At 33.4% G+C, this 15249-nt stretch overlaps 3 protein-coding genes across 3 annotated transcripts; 2 read left to right on the top strand and 1 right to left on the bottom strand.

Annotated features, from left to right (window-relative positions):
• Positions 1-1990: 1990 nt before the first annotated feature.
• MONOS_7712 (uncharacterized protein) lies at positions 1991-7369 on the bottom strand (the record flags this gene model as incomplete). Its single annotated transcript, XM_067878060.1, has 5 exons — positions 1991-6260; positions 6489-6777; positions 6867-6917; positions 6988-7200; positions 7362-7369. 5 exons carry the CDS (start codon positions 7367-7369, stop codon positions 2190-2192), a joined length of 4632 nt encoding a protein of 1543 aa, XP_067732372.1. The 3' UTR covers positions 1991-2189.
• A 4335-nt stretch (positions 7370-11704) lies between these two features.
• MONOS_7711 (uncharacterized protein) lies at positions 11705-12103 on the top strand (the record flags this gene model as incomplete). Its single annotated transcript, XM_067878059.1, has 1 exon — positions 11705-12103. The coding sequence occupies one exon, from the start codon at positions 11705-11707 to the stop codon at positions 12101-12103; it is 399 nt and encodes a 132-aa protein (XP_067732371.1).
• A 1561-nt stretch (positions 12104-13664) lies between these two features.
• MONOS_17188 (uncharacterized protein) lies at positions 13665-15061 on the top strand. Its single transcript, XM_067870083.1, has 4 exons — positions 13665-13741; positions 13879-13906; positions 13974-14464; positions 14523-15061. Exons 1-4 carry the CDS (start codon positions 13727-13729, stop codon positions 14844-14846), a joined length of 858 nt encoding a protein of 285 aa, XP_067732370.1. The 5' UTR covers positions 13665-13726; the 3' UTR covers positions 14847-15061.
• Positions 15062-15249: the final 188 nt, after the last annotated feature.

Here is a 15249-nt window from a genome sequence, read left to right as displayed (position 1 = left end):
TGTTGCAATTCGTTCCAAACGATTTTCTATTTGCCTATAACCAAATGGCATCATTTGATTTCTAATATTTATTAATCCTTGTTCTGTTCTATTTTTCACAGCACTCATAACAAATAAATTCTGGTTATGATCATTTTTGATTTTTTAAAAAAAATTTTTTTTGAAATGAAGAAAAAATTAAAAAAAGATATTTTCGATAAATTTCTAACTTAGTCAGCCCCGTTGCTATTACCTAATCTCCTCAGGGGAGGCACTAATCCAGAGATGGAGGAGCTAATCCCCCCATCTCCGCCCCCCCCCCCCCACATCAGAGATTAGGTATAGTAATTTAATCTGAAATTCTAATTACTGACTTTTCCTTATATATCAAAAATATTATAAAATATCCAAAAAGTGGGAAGAAATAATTCATAATAAAAATTTTTGTCCGGATAAAAAAAATGTCCGGATAAAAAAACCACTTTATTGTAATTTTTCGAAAGTCAAAAAATTTTTTAATTCAAATTTCAAACTTTTCCAATATTTTTTATTTTTATTTTCCAATTGTCAGTATTGTTAGGTTTGTCTTGAAACTTCTATTTTTTTTTTCTGAAGTTTTATTCATTTTTTATAAGTTAATTTTTATTAAACTTTATCAAAAAAACACTTTTTTATCAAAAACGTTCAAAAGGTATGTATTTTTTGTATACATAAATAAAACAAATCTATATTATTGTTAAAAAAACTAAATACTAGCAAAAAAATCAATTTTTCTCTTTGATCAATAAATACCACAATAGATTTTTTAATTTCAATTTTTGATCTTTTTTTATGATTTCAAAAAAATCACCCAAGTTGAAGAAGTGAAAAGAAGGACAACCAAAATTGAGATATTTGAAAAAATGGAAGAAGAAGGATATGAAGACTTCATCACTAGCTTTTATGAAATATTTGGCTTTCTTAACAGAGACTGTTATGGTGTGTTATCGCTGTGTATTTCTGATTTTCTTGTGTATCTTTGAGGTAATTGGAGGAATTTCACTTTGAAAGTCAAAAATCGAAAAATCGTGAAATGGCAAACATTTTTTCCTTTTCCCCCACTATTTTGGTTTGAAATTATTAGCTTTTGAAGCCCAGAAATTATTTATTGAGTGAGTTATACGAATATCAGTGTGTTTTTTAAAAAAAAAGAAAATATTTCTTACTCAAAATAAATAAAAAAATTCAACAATTTTGATTCTTTTCTGGTAGATTTTTTATATTTCTTATTTTCAATTACGTTTTTTTTTTCACAAATGTTCATTTTTCTTGAAAATTCTTGATATACTTTGAGAAAACGCCTTCATCAATTTTGTAAATCATAATTCTTATTTTGTTGAGGGAATGAATATTCTGCACAAAATATCATAAAAAAATGAAATAAATAAATAAATGAAATGAAGAAGGAAAAGCAAAAAAATGAAGAGAATGAAACAAAACAGGAAAAAAACTATAAATACACAAAATAATCTGTACAATTTTCAATCAAAGGAAAATCGCAAAAAAACCCGTGACAAATATAACAGCACAGTCCAATGACGCAATCTTCGTATCCTTCTTCTTCCATCCATTCACATATCTCCATTTTCGTTGCCTTTATTTTCGCTTCTTCCATTTCATTATCCGTTTTTTCTTTCAATCTTCTTGAAATAATCATAAAGAATATCAAGTATTGATGCATATCTAAGTTATTCATTGCATATCGCTGAATCTCTTCCAAAACTGCGTCAACTGCACCTTTTTTCAAGAAGTCTACAATTTTCACATCATTATTATCTGCCGCCTCTTCAAGTGAAATTGTGCATTTCTTCTTTCTTTCTCCGTAATCATAACTAGATGCCAGATAAAAATTAACAATGCTGTTAATAAGCAAAGCGGATTCTTCGTTCTGCAGTTTATGTAATAAAAAGCATTATAAATTCTTGTTTTATCCAAAGCACATTAAAGATCGAAGAAAGATTTTTTCGAAAAATAAACAAAAATTTCAAACCTGTTAAAAACAAGAAAATGTTATGGGATAGATCAAAAGAAAAATGGAAAATTGTTAAAAACACTTTTTCGACTGAAAAAACTAATTTTAAATTAATTAATATAACATTTTCTTTCTTGGTTAATATAAAAAAATATTTTTTTTTGATGGTCCATAAACTTGGAACTTGTAAGAATTTCTTTTAATTTCCTTCTGTTTTTGTATTATCAAAAAATTTCTGTGAAACAGTTGAAGAAGAAGAAGAAGACGACGACGAAGACGATAATGATGAAGACGACGAAGATGAAACAGAACTTGATGCAATTTGAGACGGATTCACAATTTTTCGTGGCTTCAATGAATTTTGAGAGCGATGCTGAGAAGCAGGATTTGTTAGTTTGAGATTGGCTGTTTTGAGGATGGACAGATATTTCTGGCCTTTCTTTGGTCCTTTATCGTGAGAAGGAGAAAGAGAAGGGGAAGAAGGAGAAGGAGAAGAATTTGATATTGGAGAAGAAGAAGGATGCGAAAAAGAGGAGGATGAGGAAGAAGTTATCAATGAAGTGGGTGTGAAATGAGCAGATGAAGATGAAGATGAATTTGGAGACTGATTTGGAGAAAGAGAAACAAGAACAGTTTCAATTTTTGTTTTTAAATTCTTCTTTCGCTTTTTCTTTTTGATTATTGTCGAAGAAAGAGGAAAGGCAGAAGAAGTTGATGATGAAGAAGTAGAAGAAGAAGAAGAAGAAGAAGAAGATAAAAGAGTTGAAGAGGAAGAAGAAGACGATTGTGAAGGAGAAGAAATTAACAATGGAGGATTTTTCATCTGATCCAACAGATTCTCTTGTTTATTTTGATTTTGCTCTGTTTTTTGTTCAAGTTCTGTTTGTTTCAATTCAAATTTTTGATTTTTTTGTTTTGTTTGAGAAGGAGAAGGGGAATGGAAAGAAGAAGACGCGGAAGAAGATTTAGAAGAAGAAGAAGAAGCAGACAATGATAACAATGAAGAAGAAGAAGAAGAAGAAGTAGTAGTAGTAGTAGAAGAAGATGATGATGAATCCAACAGAAATGAGGAAGAAGGAGAAAGTGGAGGTAAGTCAATGTCTTCTGGTTCTCTATTCTTCTTTTTATCTTTAGGTGAAGAAAGAAAAGGAGAAGGAGAAAGAGAAGAAGAAGAAGAAGAAGAAGCACTTGAACTTAAATTGTGCCTGTCGGATTGAGGAGGTGCAGAAGAATGAGGAGATTTCAATTGTTTACCGATGTGTTGATGATGATGACGATGAAGACGATGTTGAAGAGAAGAAGAAGAAGAAAGAGAAGAAGAAGAAGGAAGATTTGAATCATGTTTGTGAAATTTTCTGTTGGTCTTTTCATTCGAAGGAGAAAGAGGAGGAAGTTGAGATTCGTTTGGCGTTTCGATGCTGCTTTCATTGAAAGAATGGAGAGAAGGAGGAGGAGAAGAAGAAGAACGAGAACGAGAACGAGAAGAAGAAGATAAAGAGTTTAAATGCTTATTTCTTTTGAATGAAATAGAGCTTGAGTCATGAAGATTATGTGGAGTGTGGTTGTGATTGGATGATTGAGTGTTCTTTGAACGATGATGATGATGATGATGATGATGATGATGATGAATATGGCATTCTTCTTGTTCTTTCTCTCTTTCTTGCTTTTTCTCTCTTTCTCTTTCTCTTTCTCTTTCTTTCTGATTATTAAAGTGATTCACATGATGTTTATTTTGATGATGATGATGCTTTTGAAGAGGAAGACGAATCAAATTTGTTGAAGACATTTGTGCTGATTCTGAAGAAGGAGCAGAAAGAGCAGAAAGAGCAGAAAGAGCAGAAAGAGCAGAAAGAGAAGAGGAAAAGGAAGAAGCGGAGAAAGAAGGAGAAGAAATAAAAGAAGAAGAAGAAAAGGGAGAGGAAGAGGGAGAGGAAGAGGAAGAGGAAGAAGAAGAAAGCGAAGAGAAAGAAGAGTTTTGCGATGGTTGTGAAGGATTTGTTCGTTTTGGAGTGAAGAATTTCGCAGAAGCAGAAAAATCAGCTTCGATCGAGTCATTTTCTGGTGAATGAGATGAATTTTCATCTGAATCTTTTGTTTTCTTTGTTTTTATTCTTCTTCTGCTTTCACTTTCACTTTGACTTTCACTTCTTCCTTTTCTTCTTCTTCTTCTTCTTTCTGTTGAATTCTTTTTCTTTATGATTTGTTTGTTTGCGTCAAAAGATTGTTTCTTTGGCTTATTCTCAAATAAAACTTCTTCTCCTTTTCTTTCTCTTTCTCTTTCTTCTTCTTCTTCTTCTTCTTCTTTTTCTGTCATTCCTTCTCCTTCTTCTTTCTCTTTATGAAAATCCTTTTCTTCTTCATTATCTTCTTCTTCTCTATCTTCTCTATTATTTTTATCATTTTTTGCATCATTATCGTCATTTCCCTCTTTTCCCTCTTTTTCCTTTTTTCTCTCTTTTATTCTTTGTTCTCTTTGTTCAATTTGTTTGTCTGATAAAATTTCTGTTTGAATTGAAGATTTTTTCTGTTGTATGTTGAATGGGAAAGTTACATGAGATTTTGAAGGGAAAGAAGAATTTGGAGAGAAAAATGGCTTATTAATAGAAGAAGAGGAGGAGGAAGATAAAGAAGAAGAAGAAGAAGAAGAAGAAGAAGAAGATGATGATGATGATGATGAAGAGAAAGTAGATAAAGATGAAGAAGAAGCACCAACAAAATCATCAGAAGGAGAAGCAAAGCAAGACGCCTTCTGAGCTGACGAAGGAGGGGAAAGTGATCGTCCAATCGGAGGCGTTCTGATTCTTTCAACTTCATTTTTTCCCCCTTTTTTTCTTTCAAATTTCGAATTTTTTTCATTCAAAACTGAAATTTTGTTGACGTTGCTAATGTTTAAAAAGGAGTTTAATTCCGCTTCGTCTTCCAACATCAGCTCAATTGCCTCACCTTCTGTTAAAACATCCAATGCACATTCATCATTGGCATTGGCATTGTTGATGTCATTGTGAAAGAAAGCATCAATGCTATCTTCTTCTTCTTCTTCTTTTTCATCTTTATTATCTTTTTTATCATCATCATCATCTTCTTCTTCTTCTTCAATTAAACTTGATAAGTCTTCTATTTTCGCTTTCTTTTCAAATTTTTTATCTTTTTCATCTTTTTTCCTTTCTCTCTCCTTTTCTTTGCTTTCTTCTTCTTCTTCTTCTTCTTCTTCTTCTTCAAAGTCACTTCCCTTTTCCTTCATTCTGTTTTCAAAGCTATTTTTCTCTTGAAAACTCAACATTTCCAATTTATTTAGTCCCTTTTGCTTCTTTTGTGAATAACTTAACACTTCCATCTGCTTTTCCTCTTCCATTTGCTTTGTTTTTTCTGTTATACTTTCTCTTTCATTGCCAAAATCATATTCTTTGAATTCATAATCATCATCTTCTTCTTCATCATCATAATCTTTATCATAATTTTCAATGTTCTCTTCTTTTTCTTTATCTTTCTGTTTCATTTCATTAAAACTCACTTTAATTTTTTCTTTTCTTTCTCTTTCTCTTTCTTCGTCTTTGTTTTCATTTCTTCCTCCTCTTATTCCTGTTAAACCTTCCAAACCTGAAATATCTTTTCCAATACCTCTTCCCCTTCCCAATTCTCCCTCTCTTCCTCCTTCTCTTTCTCTTTCTCTTTCTCCTTCTCCTTCTCTTTCTCTTTCTCCTTCTCTTCTTCTTCCCCATTCTCTTTCTCTTCCTCTTCCTCCTTCCATTCCATTTTCACATTCACATTCAATTTGTGCTTTTTCCTGTGTTTTCTCCATCTTCTCCATTTTCTCCATTTTCTCCATCTTCTGCAGTTTTCCAATCATTCGCTCCATTCTCACTGACAAATACGGATCATCTGCAAAGTCCATCATCATCATCATCATCCCTTGTTTTTCATCTTCCTCTTCCTCTTCCTTCTTCCTTTCTTCCTTCTTCAGATTCTTCTTCTTCTGAAGTGGAAGTTGTTGATGTAGATGATGTGGAGTTAATCTCAATATTTCCCTTCTTTTGCTTCTTTCTCTTCTTTCATTCGCTTCTTTCGCTTCTTCTTCTTCTTCTTCTCTTCCTCCTTCTCTTCCTCCTTCCCCTTCTCCTTCTTCCTTTTTCCCCGTTTCTTTTCTATTATCCTTCACATTCTTTGAAGGAGGGGTAGAAAAATATGAGGAATTGACGAAAACCTTCTTTTCACTCAGTTTTCTGTTCAGCGTTTTGATAAGACTGCTTTTAGAGTCAAGCTCTTTCGTCATCTGCATCAGAAATGAAGAGAACATGCGATCAAAAAAATAAAAAATAAAATAAGATAAAAATAAAATAACAAGAAAATAATAGGAAGAATAAAAATAAAAAGCTGAAGAGCAAGAAGAACAATTAAAACGATAAGAAGAATAAAGAGAAAGAACGAAACAAAGCAGCGCAATCAAAATGATTCACTTTCAACATCACAATAAAAATATTTCACTCAAAGATATGCACACCCTCTTAACTTGCCCGTTCAATCCTTCGACTCTTCTCAAAAGCAGCGCCATTTTCCTGTTTTTTTCTTCTCTTTCTTTCGAAAGTGCTTTTCTTGCATTTGCCAGCGCTTTTTCGGCTTCTTCTCGCTTTGCCCTTTCTTCTTCTCGTTTTGCCTTTTCTTCTCTCAGTTCTGTTTCCAGCTTAATTCTCCTTTTGTGTTCTTCTTCAATCACATGAAAAGCGTTTCTTTCTCTTGATTCTTTCACAAAGCAATTCTCGTTGGAATCCAATTCCTTTTCTGCTTTCCTTCTATCAGGTTTTTTTTAAAAGAATAAAAATTAACAAAAGATAAGTGTTAATATCAAAATGTGAGTTGCAATAGAAAACTGACCGCAAACATTGGCTGAAATGAAGCTGAGGTTGCATCGCTTGCAAGACTTTCCCAAAATCTATGTTAAGATGTGTAATTGGCAAGTTGAAAAATACAACGCTTGATGATATTTCCTTCAAATGGCACACCTTCTCTCTGCTAATTTCCCTGTGTTCCGTAGTCTCTCAATTTCATTCTTCTTTTCTCTTTCTTCTTCAGTATTTTGAATCATCGACCTCATCTCTTGCAAAGCTTTTTCCAATTTAACTGATGCAGAAATTGCCTCTTCTCGTTGTGATATAGCAAATTCAAGCTGAGTTTTTAGCGATGACTCTCTATCAAAAGCACTCTCCAATGAATCACTTTTGAAAACGTTAAACAACAAATAAACTGTGATTATTTATGCATACACTAAATATATTATTTTTTCTTTTAATTTTTCTTGAGTTTCAAGAAAACGTTGTTCATTCTTTTCATTCTAAAAGCAAATATCAAAAAAACTTAATATATATGTTTTTCAAACTTTTTCATTCAATTTAACTATTTGAGTCTGAAAACATTCAACTTTTAACTCGAGTTCTCGAATCTTTCTGATTTCTTCTCCTTTCGCAACTTTCTGCTTTGATTTTTATCAACAAATTAATTTGATTTCATCTTTAGTTTAAGCAAACTTTGTAATATTCTTGAAAAAATGGAGAAAATGTTATATCTGCTTCCAATTGCATTTAATATTGGATGAAATTTTGATAAAATATTGTTTTCAATAAATTAAAATTTGTAATATTTTTATTGTGGGTAATTTTGGAGTTACAAATACAAATTCAAAAATAAATACAAATACAAAAACAAAAACTTCAATTTTTGAGTTAAAAAATAAATATGACTCTCTTTTTCTCAAACATTCTCATCTAAGATGATAATTTATCACGCAATCCAACAAAAATTATCAACTGAAAAAGGCTGCAAACAACCATTTGCTGATAAAGGGAATAATCAAAAAAGAAAAAACAAGCATAGTGTAAATCAAAATGTGAAGAATCTCATTTCTTCAAACATTAACTGAACAGCCAAAAACAGATAACACAGAAAAAAATATTTTTGTTTTTTAGCAAAAAACGGTTAAAGTTTTGTTGGACCATTAATCAATCAAATCAAAAATAAATAATTAAATTAATAAAAATAAATTAAAATTTGTTAACAAAGAGAGTTTCATTTTCTCAAATATTCAAAAAATAATCTGAAATATTCAAAGAAAATTCATAATCATCTTTGAAGTTTATAAAAGAAATTTCTCCATAAAGGATTGTGATGCTATCTTCATATCCTTCCTCTTCCATCCAATCAAACATCTTCATTTTCGTTGCCTTTCTTTTAGCTTCTACCATTTTATATCTTTTCTTTTCTTTCAGTCTTTCCAAAATATCCGAAAAGAAATTCAAGCAAGCTGTTATCAAATCATCATTAATTGTTGGCCGCTGAATCTCCTCTAAAACAGCACCAATAGCTCCGCTTTTCAGCATGTCATAAATTTTCACTTTTCCAATTGCTGCTTCAAATTTGAATGAATCAATGCATCGACGCCTTGTATCCGGGTAATTATCTCTTGATGCTCTAAACACCTGAACAATACTGCTGACGAGTCCGGCACGTTCTACGTTCTGCAACGTGCATAAGTATAAGCAATTATCAATAACATTAAGCCATCTCTCGATAGCAAGAACTTCCTTCACTTCCCTTTCTCCTTTTCTCTCTTCTTTTCTTTTCCAGTCGATACACTTTGAGAGTTCTTCTAATTCTCTTCTTGCTTCTTTCACAAAATGCAGCTCATTCACAAACACTTTTTCAATACTTTCATCATTCCAATGTCGATCAATCAAAAACTCCCAAACATATTGATATGCAAGATGAGACAGATGGTGATGTTCTTGATGATATTTGATGATTTCTGTAATCTTATTCAAATACAGCTCTTTTTTGATTTCTTTATCAGAATTAAATAAACAGATAAATAAATAAAAAAAAATAAAAAAAAAAAACAATGAATAAATAAATAAATAATATCAAAAATGAAAAAGAAGTGCTCATACGTGAAGCCCAATTTTGTTCAAAGCTAGCAACGCTATTTCAACTTCTTTTTGAGTCTCCTCGCTTTCCTCTTTCTTCAATGCAATTTTCAGAAGGCAAGGCAAACAAATTGAAAGCACTTCGGGTGTGAAGCTGCAGCTTAGAAAAATATAGCAAACGCAAAGATCAGTTAAAAGCTTTTCATTTTTTTCTTCCTTTTTCTTTTCATTTTCAATGGCAATCATCTTCTCAAATCTATCATCCAAAGAAGATTTCACAAAGCTTGAAATGAAAACATTTTTCATCGCAACGCAATATCCAATGCGTTTCAAAAATAAAATGAATCCTTCAAGTGATAGTTTCTTTTCTTCAATCATTTTGCCGATTGTATCGAACAGTTCTTTTGTGAAAACTGATTCAAATTCTTCTCCATTCATTTCATTAACCAATTCATTCATTTCCTCTATTTTCTACATTTGCTCATCTTCTCTGCAACATTTCAATTTACAAAACAATTCTGTAAATGGAATTGAAAAAAAAGCAAAAATTTTGTCAAAATTGTTTAATCCAAATAAAATGGCAAACTCAAAAACTTTTCTCTTGTGGGAATCTTTCGAATCTCATCGATATGCTTATCATCGATACACAACGTCATTCTTGTAGCGTGAAAAAAATGTTGATTTCGAGCAGATGAGTGCAGTTAACAAAGAAATCGATAAATGCAAACATGTTTGATTATCTTGCAAAACGAAAAGGTTGCAACCACAAAAACAATTGCCTGACTTTAAAAAATCAGTGAAAAAAGGAATATTCACCGATGCAAATGATTTCGGTTGGAAAAGGTCAGAAATGCAAATTGTTTTGTTTCCGTTTGATCAAACCATCGAAAATAATGATTCTTCAATGGATTTCGGATTTTGAGACATTTTTTTTAATGAGTTGGATTTCCTCCAATTTTGTAGTCCGGGAAACATCAAATGCCAAAAAGGAGTTTTGCTGAGGAGAAAAAGCAAAACAGGCAAATACACTTCTTGAAGAGAAAAGAATTCAAATTTTTAATAACAAAGTGAATTAAATAAAAAAGACAGGGAATGTTAATGTGTGTATGAATGAATGGTTCTGTTTTTTGTCTTATTTTTATATTTTCTGTTTTCATTTGAGGTGACTTTCAGGATTGTAGAAGAAGAAAGAACCGAAAAAGCAAAAAATCAAAAAGAATTGACGATTCAAAGCAAAATGCACACGAACGGCAGGAGGACATGGGAAACATGTTTCATTGCAAAATGAGTCCACAAGGAAAATTTATAAAGGCCATCTCCAACATCAAAAAATACAGGGTTTAACAAATGGAGGAATAACAACAATGACTGGTGAGAGCTTTTATCTCAATTGTTCATTGAGCACTTTTAACACATAATAGCAGTTTGCATTCAATTGCATGATGATTGGAAAGGAAATGCATCAAAATCAGCTGTGTTCATGAGCTGAATCTGGATGAAAGCGAGCAAATAACATCATTTTCAATGAGAAAAATACCTGAATTTATGAATCAGAGAATTCAGCTACTGTTTTCAAAGAATGAAGAGACATGAAGGGAATTTTGTTTCATTGTTCGAGAAATCCTTTTGTGCAAACGCAATCTTCATTCAGTCAATCGGGATCTCTTCGCAAGACTTCGTTGCCATATCTTGTCACGATGGATAATAAATGTGAATTCAAATTCAAATTAATGGACTTTTCAATCCTCCGTTTTCCCGTAAAAGCCGCACAGCCATCAGAGAAAACGCCCGCCATTTCACTCATAATTCATCTGATTCTATCAAAATGTTTCATCAGCAGCATCTTTCTATTCTATCACATTATCGGTCTCTCATGCCATTCAACTTTTGAAGTTGTTAAATCTGCTGAAAAGACACAACTCGCATCTGCAGCTGTTTCCAATTCTGTATGTGTCGATGATGATCATTTGAAGGATTTGTATTCAATTTCATCATCATCATCATGATCTTCTTCTTCTTCTTCCACTCCGAACTTCAATGCACGTTCAACAAATAATACAATAATAACTTATTGCTTTAAATCGCTTTATGGTGTCGATCTTTCGCGATTGATTTGTCTTCGTGATCCGAATGTGGTTGCTGTGTTTTATCACATGCAGAGCTGTTATATGTCACGAAAGTCTATTACAAAAAGCTTCTTGTGACTAGCGCAGCTCGGCAGTTGTCTCTTTGCTCAGTGTCTTTCGTATTCTTTATCAACTTTTCCATTCCGGAGGCGGAGAAGCGAAGAGAAGAAAGTGACATGAGATGATCAGCCATCATCAGCGCCTGCGATTGACCCTTCGGATGCGTCGGTGGTGGCAGCGTCATACACATAGGTGGCAGTAATGGAAGAGATAGAGAGGCGACTGCGAATTGCGGTGCATAAGGCAGCAGGGGTGTGTGCAAATCACAAGAAGTCGTTTTTGAAGGAATTGCAGACGCTTCGAGGGATATGTCGAAGCTCTGTGTGCGATGCTGTGTGGGGATGTTGTGTGTGCCTACGATGTGGCACTTTCGGCAATGCTTTCGGTTCCGCTGGTGAAGCAGCTTTCTTTGATTGCAGCATCAGTGGGCACGAAGTCGGGGAGCAAGTGAATCTTTGCTGCGGCAGATGTGAATGCGTTCCCGTCGATCTACGATCTGTTTGATCCGTCGCTGCAGATATGGTAATCTCCGCAGTCGAGGCGTGTGGAGATGAAGTTTGAGGACAAAGTGATAATTGTGCAAAGTTGGAGATATTGTGGGGAAGGAATTGGAGGAAATGGGGTTGAGGACGAAGGATGAGGCTCTTTTGCAGGCGGTGCTGGAGGAGCGCGAAGAGGCTAAGGAAGGTGAAGGGGATGAAATGAAAGGAGACTGTCCGGCAGCGCACAGAGAGTTAGTGGAAAGAATCAAAAAGAGCCAGGGGAAGCAGGAAGAAGCAATGGAGTCGACGGTTGTGGAGGCGCTTGGGCTGAGTTGGCTGAGGTTTGCAAAGGCGGAGGATGAGGCTGAGGCAGACAAGCCGCATTCAACAGAAGCTGAAATGTATCATTCTTCTCCATCCGATGGCATCCAACAGAAGATTTCAAGAGCAGAAGAAGAATCATTAGATGGGTCTTTGGGTATAGCTTCAGATGGAAGAGAAGAAAATGTGGGGAAAGATGAGGAACATGTGTAAATATCGATGATGGTTTTGCTTCAAAAGAGGAGCAAGCGAGAAAAGATAGCTTGATTGATTTGGAGAAGGAGGAGAAAGAAGGAGAAGGAGAAGGAGAATGAAAATGAAAATGAGAATAAATAGAAGAGGAAAAAAAGAAAAAGAACAATGAGAAGAAGAAGACGAACAAGAAATGGATACGATGGCATAATTGAAAAAAGATGCATTTGCAGGAGATGAGCAACACGAAGAAGAGAGAAAATGATACCAAAATATATGGTTGGTACAAGAAATCAGTAAAATGTTATTGGCAGAAGAAAAATTTAGTTTTATTTGTCACAGGCGATTCAAAAATCGTATTGAGAAGATTGTGCATCTCTGGTTGAGCTGAAGAGAATAAATAGCAATTTATGCTGCAATGTGAACATGTGATAGAAATTCTTGTGCACATTTTGTGTGCCCTGAGATTTTAACACAGCTTGGCCAGACTGCTTCAAAAATGTTGTTTGATCACAAGATCACTCTCTTTCTCAAGCTGTATTTTTCTTTATTTTTCTTCTCAAGATCCTTCTTCTGTTTCATGGTGTGCCTTTTCATTTGTGCACATCAATCATACAAATATCCAGGTCTTTTTCTCGATGCATCAAACAGAAACACTCCCTGAATCAGTTGGGTTGCGCGAAGTCATGTGCAGCTAATCAAGCAGCAATGAAGGTGAAGCATCCACTGTTGCATTCTTCTCATCCACACCTCCAGATCAAGTGCCAGCTCATTCTCCCCCATTTGTATATACAACACTCATCCAACCTTCCAAGCTTCTCAATTTCGATGAACTGTTGAATGATAATTCCTTTCACAATAGATGCCAAAGACATATTTTTATTGTCTTTTTCTCAAATAAATGTCAGTCTCTTTTGAGTCTATGTGTCTCATCACGTGAAATCTTTTGCCGATGAATTCAGGTACGCAATGTTTGTAGAACAGGGCAGATGATTGACTTGTATCTCTCTTGCATCAGCATATCTTTCTTCCAAATGAGCGTATGAACCTTAAAGTTTGTATTTATGTTGCTTTCATGCAAAGCCTGATTAACGTCACATATTGTGAACATTGCTCTTGATCAGCTCCCTTTCATTCATCGAAATCTGACTGATAGAACATGAACCAGTCATGTGCAGCTCCACAAATGGAAGAATGAGTATAGATACATCTTCATCATTGTTTGCTTTTAATTCTTCAGAAGTGAATTTCAAAACAGAGATGTGGATTCTGCCATTAAAAACAAAAAGCAATGTTTCTTTTCTGAAAAGATGGCAAGCGGAGACGTATTCATAATGAATAGAAATAAAAAGAGCAAGCACAAAGCTTTTAATAATCAACAACTTTATTGTTGAGTATACTATGTCTATTTATTTCCAAAAAATTGTTAGACAGAAATCCAAAATCAATTCATCTCCATCATTGACGGCTGCCACAGCAGGTAATAATCGTACATATTCCTCATGAACATTACATTCATCATTCTTTCATTCAAACATGGAATAATTCATTTTTGAGAAAACAATTTGATCAAAACATCCATAACAACAAACAAAATCAGAAATAAAACGTTTCTTCTTTTCAAAAACATCGCCAAAAATAATAATGCAAAAAACAGTTGTGTGAAAGTAGATTTATTAATTTTTATTTTGAGTTTTTATGTTTCATCTGCTTCTTATATTCGAACATATGCGAATTCAATGCAAATGATAAAAATGATATTGTATTTTGAATGAAATAATTTTAAAAATGTACAGGAGATTGATAACGCAAAAATCTTCAATAGTTTGCATCTATAACCGTACTCGAATTCCAGATGATTAGTTTTTCTTTCTTTCATTCTTTTTTGAAGAATTGTTTTGCGAACTGGAAGATTGCGATGAGGAAGAGAAGAAACAGAAATTCATTGAAATGAATAAAATAATTGATAGAATGACCGAAGAGGAATTTTATTCCGTTTTCACAAAAGAAATGTTCAACAAAATTCAAAAAATGCTCGAAAAAAGCAAAATATCTTTGGGAGATTCACTATTTATGTTGAAACATGTTGGATATTGCAATGTTCCGAAAAGAATTTGGAATTTTCCTTTTGACGAATCTTCTTTGAACAAAAGATTTGAAAAGATGATTTTTGATGAAAACGAAAAAATAGAAGAAAAGAATGAAAAACTTCTTGTTGATCTTTGCGAATGCTATGTTTCCCTAAGTAACATCATTTTTGATGAATTATTGTCGATTTGCGTGCCTTGCCTTGTGAAAGTTGCATTGAGGAAAGAGGAAAGCGAGGAAGCTCGTAATGAAGTGGAAATAGCTTTCCTGGCTTTGTATAGCATTGGAATTGGTGTATGAACAATGTTATTTCATTTTTGAAGTTGTTTCAATTATTCTTTATTATTGTCAGGATTTGAGGCAAGAACTGTATTTGAGTGAACTCAAAGAGATCATCAAATATCACCAAGAACAATACAATTTGACATGGATTGCGTATCAATCTGCTTGGAAGTTTTTGATAGAAAGATTATCAGATAAAAGTTTGAAAGAGGTTATAGTGGATGAGCTGCTATTTGCGAGAGAGGCTGCCAGAGAACTGGAAAAGCTGACAAAATGCGTGAATTGTGAGAGAAAAGAAGAGAAAAGAGGAAAAGAGTCAAAAGAAAAAGCTTGTTTTGAAGAGATGGATGCAGACATAAAACATTTATTTTGGCGAGTGTCAATTGCAGAATGAAGACTTTGTTAAGATTTTAAGCAGCATTTCCCATGTATTTCGAGCAGCAACGAAGAATAATGCAGAAATCGTTTTCATTTGTATCCAAATATATTTGGTAGCAGTGAATAAAAAATTAACAGGAATTGATGACTTTCTGAAAAGTGGAGCAGTTGATGCTGTTTTGGAGAGTATTCATCTGCATACACTGGCTGGCAAAATAGTATACGATTGCCCGAGATTTTTGTCTGCGATTTCAATACGATTGAAAGAAAACAAATGAGAAATAATCGAAGAAGCGGGAAAAATGGAAACCAAAAGGAAAGTGTTTGAAAAGATGGAGGAAGAAGGATACGAAGATATCATCACAAGCTTTCATGAAGTGATATATTTTCTTTACAAAAAATATTCTGAAAAATTGTCG

Source organism: Monocercomonoides exilis (assembly GCF_001643675.1).
Source record: "Monocercomonoides exilis strain PA203 chromosome Unknown scaffold9-1957334, whole genome shotgun sequence".
In the NCBI taxonomy this organism is placed as follows: domain Eukaryota; phylum Preaxostyla; order Oxymonadida; family Polymastigidae; genus Monocercomonoides; species Monocercomonoides exilis.
Note: the sequence above shows the minus strand (reverse complement) of the source record. Positions and strands in the feature narration are given on the sequence as shown.

Bases quoted from the DNA above. Each gene is read 5' to 3' on its own strand.
- MONOS_17188 (XM_067870083.1), top strand. The intron at 13,907-13,973 runs GTTTGCATCTAT...TCTTTTTTGAAG, and splicing joins TAACGCAAAAATCTTCAATA to AATTGTTTTGCGAACTGGAA. The intron at 14,465-14,522 runs GTATGAACAATG...TATTATTGTCAG, and splicing joins TGTATAGCATTGGAATTGGT to GATTTGAGGCAAGAACTGTA.